The sequence below is a fragment of the Lactuca sativa genome, chromosome 9 (genome assembly GCF_002870075.4).
Source record: "Lactuca sativa cultivar Salinas chromosome 9, Lsat_Salinas_v11, whole genome shotgun sequence".
Classification (NCBI taxonomy): Eukaryota; Viridiplantae; Streptophyta; class Magnoliopsida; order Asterales; family Asteraceae; genus Lactuca; species Lactuca sativa.
This window is the reverse complement of record NC_056631.2, coordinates 30,526,109-30,535,585: the sequence shown is the minus strand read 5'-3', so window position 1 is coordinate 30,535,585 and position 9,477 is coordinate 30,526,109. Positions and strand designations below refer to the sequence as shown.

Genomic DNA, 9,477 nt, shown 5'->3' with positions numbered 1-9,477 from the left:
AGCCCATACTGTCCAACCTTAAAGCTTCCATTAAAATTTTACATCATTTAGGTTTCATTGTCTAGATCATTCTTTTCCATATGCCTACAATTACCATAAAAGGCTTATTATTCACATCTAGGCAACCTACTTTCAATTATTACTTTATATATTATCGAGGTGCCTTTCATGTCGTTTAGTTTTATTGTAATACATTACTAGTTACTTCGTAAAGGTCATCAAATGCCACATGATATTTAAGTCTCATATTCTACAAATAAGATCTTACTTCTTTTAGGTTTATTACTTTATTTTAGCAATTTGCTTCAAATTCCATAATCATGTTATGACTGTTAATATAGTCATTCTAACAACATTTCAAACTCATTTAAAAGTATGCATCATAAAAGCATATTAGTCATTTTCGGTATTTTAAGCATTTTGTCTCATAATTGATTAATTAGTCGTATTTTAACAAAAAGTGCCATTTTCTTGCATACTTGTGTTTAACTCCACGTCGTTTAGTATAAACATACTCCAATAGTGATTTAGACATGTATAAAGGTTCATAGGATGTAACATCTAAAGTTTAGAGTTAGAAGTTTTGACATTTAAGTGTAAATTTAGCAAATAAATCAAATTTTATTTAAGTCGAGATATTTTAATTAGTTAAAATGTTTATTTGAAAGGTTACAAAATTAAGCTTAAGGAGTTGACTTATCATGAAATAGAATTAAGGTCTGTAGCTTAAGCTTAACATATCTAACTATTTTTGGGTTTTGTTTGTAAGAATATTTAACATTTGGGATCTATATATCTAGCTACAACTTAACGACTTATTTTTTTTTAGTAAAAACAGTGGCATGGAATTAGTTAAACTCCCAGCTCCTCTTCATTCTTGTCATACTTATATTTTTCATATAGAGTTTAATATTAGGACAAGAGTAAGTAATTTCAAGTATTTTTCCCACAAGAAACTCCCACTTATTAGGCACTTCTTCTATAATCTTATTGTTTTAGGACCTAATTTCTTCTAGTAGTGGTCATGTGATGTCTACCAATCTCAAATTTTGCACACAGTTTAAGTTTAGACACGATTAGACAGAACCAATTTGGTTAAAATATGAGGGTCAAAATACGACTTTAATACCGAATTGTAACACCTAAATTAAATTTTTTTTTTCCAGATTATGCAATCAAGTTCAAGGTTTATCATTAACGAAAATATTGTCCCTTCAAACACTTTTACAAAATAAAGCTCAACCACTTGGGTGTTACCATTTAACATTGAAAGTAAAGAAAACAACAGAATCTACAACATTTTACAACTAGGTATATGTTTAAGCTGTCTTCTCTCCAAATTTACGTGGCATTAGCGAACAAAAACCCAAATTTGAATGCATGTATTCATGATTTTGCGAGGGATTAGCGACAGAAAACCCAAATATGATATCATGTATTTGTGAGGGATTAACGACTGAAAACCCAAACCTTAATTCATGATGAGGTTGCAAAGGATTACGAATTGTTCGTCTTACTTTGGTCGCCCATATCCCAAAATGAACGTGACATGTTGCAATTTGTTGGCGTCATACGTAAAATCATTTGTTTAATCGATGGAACCTTTTCTGTTTTACAAAGATTTTGATGTAGATAAAAGACAGAAATTCAAAATGGAAAAGAATGGATTACATGAGACTCATCCAGTAGTAGACAATGAAGCCATGCTTTGTGCAAGCATCTGCAACCTATACAACTGGATAATATCCTCCTCGGTCAATTCCACCTCAACTACGTTCCCACCTCCTCCGCCACCATCTGCCACCGTGCTCTTTCCCTCAGCCGCTCCATAGGCTGGCGAATCATCATGGTACAACCCTGGCACCACCTCCGTGGTGGCACAAGCAGTGTGCAGGTTAAACTCACACTTCTGACAACTGTATGCCCAGTGCCTACCCTCCAAGACCTTCCTACAAATGTTACAATATTCAAGATCGGTGTTACTTCCTCTCCGGGGAACCACCGGAACGCCATAGAAAAGATTAAGTTCATGTTGGTGGGCTTGGTGAGTTACGGAGACAGGCAAGAAAGCACAGCCGACGTGAAGATCAAACTCGCATAGGGTGCAGCAGTAGGAGAAGGATTTCCCGGGATGACCACAGGCGTTACAAATGAAGGTGCCGCCGGCGTAGGTAGGGTGAGGGAGGAGGATGAGTGGGTGGGGTTGATGAGATGGGTGTTTTACATAACGGCCGGCGTTGGCACAGTGGTCATGGAGGAAGAAGTTGCATTGGTGACAGGCGTGGACGGCGGTTGTAGTGTTGTCACAGGCGGAGTCGCAGCCGGAGCAGTTGACTTGTTGGCCTAATTCATAAACACGGTGGATGATTAAGTTGTGGGGGTGGCTGAAATGCTTGTAGTCCATGCTTTCCGATGCAATCGAATCCCACCGGTGATGTAGCTAGGTGGGTTGAAGCATAAATAGATTAGGAGGAAGTTGACCAAGTCATAATCCATCTGTATCCAGAGAATCTTTGGATAACAAATTACAAGTCAACGGCAAATGCTTGGAGACTTTTTACTTTTGGATGTTGGGGGAATGTGATGGGGACTTTTATTTGTAATTTCATGCATAATAAGTAAATTAATATATATATATATATATATATATATATATATATATATATATATATATATATATATATATATATATATATATATATATATATATATATATATATATATATATATATATATATATTATTTGTTAGAATTTCTGGTGATGTATAGTTAAAAAGTATGGAAATATTGTTAATACATATAATTACAAGCTATTACATCGGTCCTATTTTGGTCCCCTTTTGACATAATTCTTTTTTGTCAACTACAATCATGAAGTCCAACTTGAATGCAAAGCTTCATATAGAAGCAAACATGGAAAGAAATGGAGGATTACAGTTAGTTGAAGTAAGGATAACATGCGTACTTTAAGGGTTGCTCTATTTGGATGGAGAGAAAGACCTAATCTAGGTCGATTCTGTTTTTTCAATGATATTCTTTAAATTTCTTTTCGAATATGCAAAGATTCAAGTGAATAAAAATGCAATTATTTCTATTGGATCGACCCCAAACTTCTAAATGAGCGTTGTATGGATGCTATGTGTAACGAAATGTATTTGAAGTTTAACCTGTGGTCGGTATAATTCTCCAATTATTTTTTGAAGAAAAACCTCAACGTCCACATGTCATATCTACACAATATTTATTTATTTATTAATGTTTACAAAATACAAAATACAAAATACAAAATCTATGGTGTCGACTTGTAGTCACATTGACTACCTACACTGAAGACAATACTTTCGCCGTCTATAAAAATCATATAATTTGTAGTCATTGAAACCTGTAATCAACATAAATTTTATTGAAGATGCATTATGGTTATGTTTGGTTTTGTTTTCCATTAAAACCAAAACCAAAACCAAACCATCAAATTTGGTTTTGAATTTGAAAAAAATAAAGAATTTTCGTGTTTCATTTGTGTTGGACCCGAACCAAATTGATTGGTTGGCCATTAACCCAAAAATATAAAACCATCAGCTTTTCATTTTTAAACTCACCGAATGATAAATATCAATACTGGGCCGTATGGCTTCTATGGGCTCGCGCAAAAAGGGAAGTGTGTCGTACTTAACTATTTATTAGTTACGCAACTTTTTCTATTTAATTAAAATTTCGATTTCCCATCGGTTTTAGGGTTGTACATATATTTTTTGAGGAAATTAACTTATTAGGGTAATTATCTTTTTGTTTTGTTTATATGTAGATAATTTAATTTTTATATAAATCTAGGTAAAAAACTTGTTGGCAACATTCACATATGACTATGACTAGTTATAACTTCATATAGTTGGTCATAATGGTTATATGCGAATACTTTCAACAAGTTTTTTACCTAAATATATACAAAAAAAATTACCTAAATGTGATTAAAACGGAAAAGTAATCACCCTGATCAGTCAATTTTTATTTTTATTAAGACGGTCGATCATAATGTTTGTAATATTAATAGATCAGTTCAGTTTCCTTAGAACAATATTTATGGTCATTTATGAGCATTTAAATAGGTGACAACATGTTGGAAGTCACTTTTATAGTATAATTATCAAATAGCTCTCTCTCTCTCTCTCTCTCTCTCTCTTTATATATATATATATATATATATATATATATATATATATATATATATATATATATATATATATATATATATATATATATGAGTTTTTCTTTTAAATTCTTGTAATACATATAGCAAGACAAGATTCATTGACGACGGTGTTTCCTTCATGTAATTGCTCTTCATCTCTAGTCCTTTTAATCTCTAGTAAATTTTAATATTTATATTTAATATCTTAAGCAATAAATTTTTATAAAATGAAGATTTTTTTTTCGGTTAAATTTGGACTTTGTTTTACCAAAGTAGTGTATTTTAAAAAGATATTTACCAAAATGCTGTAGTTGTAAATTTATTTACCATTTAAGTTAAATTTTATACAAAAATCAAAATAAAAAGGTAAAAGAAAAAAGAAGAGAAATTAAATTATCAGGGTAATTACCTTTTCGTTTTGCTCATATTTAGGTGATTTTTTTGTACACGTCTATAGACAACGAACTTATTAGAAGTGTTCACATATGACCATTATGACCAATTGTAATTTGCTACAGTCGATCATAATGGTCATATGTGAACACTTCCAACAAGTTCGTTACCTAGATGTATATAATATAAAGTTACACAGATGTGAAAAAAATAACAAAAAATTACGCTGATAAATTAATTTCCTTATTTTTTTCCCAAAAAATATAAAAGAGGCCTTGAACGGTTATTTCGCCGAGTTTAAATTATTTATAAGCTTTATCGATAATTCAATATCATATTCAAAAAATTATTTTTTTCATTCATTCACGTATTCAAAATTAATTCAATTTTTATGATTTATTTTACTTGAACAAAAAAATTTTATTAAAAAATACAAAGAAGCTAGAAAAAAATTATTACAAAGAATAGAAGTTAAAGCAGAATTTTGTAACCAATAGATTCAAATCCAAAAACAAATTATATCCGCTTGGATGTTCATTTGGATAGATCGGTTCGATCTGATCCAATCAAGTAAATCCAAATTTATTTCGTTTTTCAAAACACGAATCCAACTAATCCAAATATGATCCAATCCATCGCTTTTTATAATTCGGTTTTCAAAAAACTAAACATTTTAAAAACACATATAATTAGAATAGTGGACAACTTTATAGAAAAAACAAAAACAAATTATATTGTTGTGTTTTAAAATTTATAAACAACTCCTATAAAAACAAGTTATAGTTTAAAATTTTATTGATAATTTTTTAGAGAAAATACATATTAAGGTTTTTTATTAGGTAAAACATTTTGAATCTATTTGGAAAAAATATATATATATATATATATATATATATATATATATATATATATATATATATATATATATATATATATAGGGTTAGGTTCATTTGAGACCACTTATATTTTGTGAGACCGTGAGACGCATTTGTTTATTTTTTTTTATTTATTTTTTATTTTTTTTTAGTTAATTCATGTTCCGAAAATAATATTTAAAAAAAGAATTTTTTGATTTTTCCATTTATTTTGCATTTTAAAATTATTTTTAGAATATGTACAGTGTAATATTCTATTTAGAATATTTCACGTATTTTTCAAAAAAAATAGAATTTTTTTTTTTAGTTAATTCAAGTTCCGAAAATAATATTTAAAAAAAGAATTTTTAGATTTTTCCATTTATTTTGCATTTTAAAATTATTTTTTAGAATATGTCAGTGAAATATTTAGAATATTTCACGTATTTTTAAAAAAAAAAAAACGGATTTTTTTTTAATTTTTTTTTATATTTTTTTTATATTTTTTTTAGTTAATTCAAGTTCCGAAAATAACATTTAAAAAAAGAATTTTTGGGTTTTTCCATTTATTTTGGATTTTAAAATTATTTTTAGATTTGGTCTCACGGTCTCACAAAATTAGAATGGTCTCAAATGAACCTGAACCTATATATATATATATATATATATATATATATATATATATATATATATATATATATATATATATATATATATATATATATATATATATATATATATATTAAAAACAAATAAATAGTATTTTTTTTCTTTTGATTTTTTTTTTTGAATTATTAGGCTCTTATTTCATAAATCAATACAAATCCAAAATCCATAATAATAATTCTAAAAATCATAGTATCTAAATTAAATAGTTCAATCCGAATAGTTTAATAGTACAATTAATTTTTATCCAAATAGTGAACGTCCCTAGTATCTACCCAAGAGACTAAAGATCGGATGGTGACATGATTGTGGATTTGAACACTCCACCAAATCCAAATCACATTACGACCCCATAAATCTAAAATCTCCACACATCCTGCAAAAAGACGATCAATTGTCTTTACCATCTCTGAGCAAACACGACACATAATCGACTCTATAACAATATCCCTTTACAAAAGTCTCACTCTTATAAAAATACTCTCATATGTCACCTTAAAAAATATTCAACTTTATAGGAATCTAATTGTTCCATCTAGTCTCTATTCCACCAATAACAAGCATCCTACTATCCAAATAAGCACCAGAAAAAATAGAATTTTTTTTTTATGATTTATTAACAAATTAACAAAACATAACCCATATTTATTAAATAATTAAAATCTATAATAAAGTTTATTCCATTTCAAAATTTTGAGAGTTTTCATATCACACTAGGTTAATAATTTTTTTTTTTATAAAAAATACATCTAAAGTCTATAAAAATGTATTTTATATTCATTAGTAATACTTTTTAAAGAAAAGCCGAATTAGAATCATATCACGGAAATTTTGTAGACTTTAGATGTATTTATTTTATAAAAAATAATTAACTTTAAATTAATTATAATTACTTATAATTAATTAGTATTTTATATTCATTAGTAATACCTTTTATAAAAACATACAATTGTAATTGGTGAAAGGTTGAACATATTACAGGTTACAACTCAACTCTTAATCAATTCTAATTAACCCATAATTAATTCTAATTAACTCTAAATTAATTATAATTATTTCTAATTAATATATTAATCATATAATATGTTAATAAAATATTTATCTCTTTCCTAAAATCAATCTAAGCAATTCCCAAAAGGGCTTTACTTTTATTAATCAACATTATACCAATTTAGTTTGGACCTTATACACCTTAATCCAACTGTCTCACTTGGATAAGTCACTAAATACAATTTCTCATACAACTTCGAATAACCAGTAAATAGCGTTTTCAAGACACCACCAGACTATGTTGGTCCTAAGATAAGTGATCAATTATTCATTCGTTCTTCTAGATATTGTACGAACATGAGACATAGATTAGAATCAATCTCTTGTCTAAGATTCTACTTCCTGATAATCTCGTTTTGTGATGACTATTACCAATTAAACACATCAAGTTAGTCATGGTCGAGCCCAACACTATAATGTCAATATCAAAACATCGAGGGGCCCAAAGATATCAATTTTCCTATTAAGACAAAAGGAACGAATAAACTTCAACTATATAATAATAATAATACAATTTCACCCATCGAGTCATACATGAAAATACCCTTTATAGCACCCAGTTACGAGATGCGTTGGAATAAACCAATGTACAACCAACTCGTAAAATATGACTTACATATATCCGTTTTAAGAATAGTGGATATTATCGTTTTAGAATTACTCCTTATTAAATCCATGAAGTAATCTTTAAGTGTGAGTTTAACCAATACTCAAAATCTTTATTTCTCATGAATTCTGCAGCAACTCCAATGTAATGTCTAATCTACAAACAATTCATGATAGTCTTAAATCAATAATTACTCCTAAAATACGACCGCCTGTGGTGCTTCAAATAACTTAATACTCAGGAAGTAAAACATGCAAATAGAAAATCAACAATAAATTAATTGACAAATAGCATCATACACACTGAATATAAACAACTATCTATTTAATTAATCACTATTCAATTACAACTTTAATGTTATATAGTTTCAAAATAATGTCAACACTAACATCTAAAATATAATATCGTCTCTTAGTCTAATGCTCCTAGCATGCTCAAAGTGTTTGACCTTGCTCGGACCCTTCGTAAGAGCATCAACATGATTCTCTTCTGATGATACACGATTCACCATGAGTGCACCCTCTTTAATCTTATGTCTAATGTAGTGAAATTTCCTCTCGATGTGCCTAGATTTACGATGATCTTTAGGTTCTTTTGTCAAAGCTATTGCACCCTTGTTATTACATAAAATCTCCATTGGATCTTGGATTAATAGAACAATTCCAAGATCTCAAATAAAATTATTAAACCACATAGCCTCCTTTGCTGCCTCGCTTGTTGCAATATACTCTGATTCACAAGTGGAGCCAGCCATTGTTTATTTCTTGGAATTTTTCTAAGTTACTGCTCCACCATCTAACAAGAAAACCCACCCATATTGAGAATAACTATTATCTTCATCTGTTTGAAAAAGGTGTCACTATACTCACAAACTACCACATACCACATAATAACATATAAAGCTCATACTGGGCCTTGCCCACTACATCAGACCGAAGTCCGAAGCTGACTGGAACATCGGACCGAAGTCCGAAGCTGACTGGGACCTTCATCCCCTACATCGGACCGAGTCCGAAGCTGACTAGGACATCGAACCGAAGTCCGAAGCTGACTGAGACATCGGGCCGAAGTCCGAAGCTGACTGGGACCTACGTCCCCTACATCGGACCGAGTCCGAAGCTGACTAGGACATCGAACCAAAGTCCGAAGTTGACTGAGACATCGGGCCGAAGTCCGAAGCTGACTGGGACCTACGTCCCCTACATCGGACCGAAGTCCGAAGCTGACTGGACATAGTATAAACATATCAACGGGCATAAACACATAAATCCTGTCTGAACCACGAAGGCATCAAACATACTAACTACTACATCAGATCGAGGTCCGAAGCTGACTGCTAGCTAAACGGGCCGACATTGTGGCCTTAGACCCGATCCTACTGGAAGGCAACTCACCTCGTGAACTGGCTGCTGTGTGAATGGCTCTGGAAGCTAACTGCTGTTGCTCCGGTATCTCCCCGGCTACAAGTCCATAAACACACTCAATCAAATGCTAAACACTGCACTGGGTAAAATGACTCTTTTACCCTTGGTCAAAGTCAACTCTCTCGATCAAAGTCAACCCACAGTTGACCTGACTCGCCGAGTTGGGCCGCCAACCCGCCGAGTATCTAATCTCACTTCTCGACCCTACTCGTGGCTACTCGTCGAGTGTGGCATCGACTCGACGAGTACCCTCTCGATCCAAGAACTCAGACAATCTTCATCCGACTCACCGAG

General features: G+C 30.9%; 1 protein-coding gene across 1 annotated transcript; it reads right to left on the bottom strand.

Annotated features, from left to right (window-relative positions):
* Positions 1-1,222: 1,222 nt before the first annotated feature.
* On the bottom strand, positions 1,223-2,458 carry LOC111878683 (uncharacterized). The gene has a single exon (XM_023875196.3). The coding sequence runs from the start codon at positions 2,402-2,404 to the stop codon at positions 1,679-1,681; it is 726 nt and encodes a 241-aa protein (XP_023730964.1). The 5' UTR covers positions 2,405-2,458; the 3' UTR covers positions 1,223-1,678.
* Between the last annotated feature and the right edge of the window lie 7,019 nt (positions 2,459-9,477).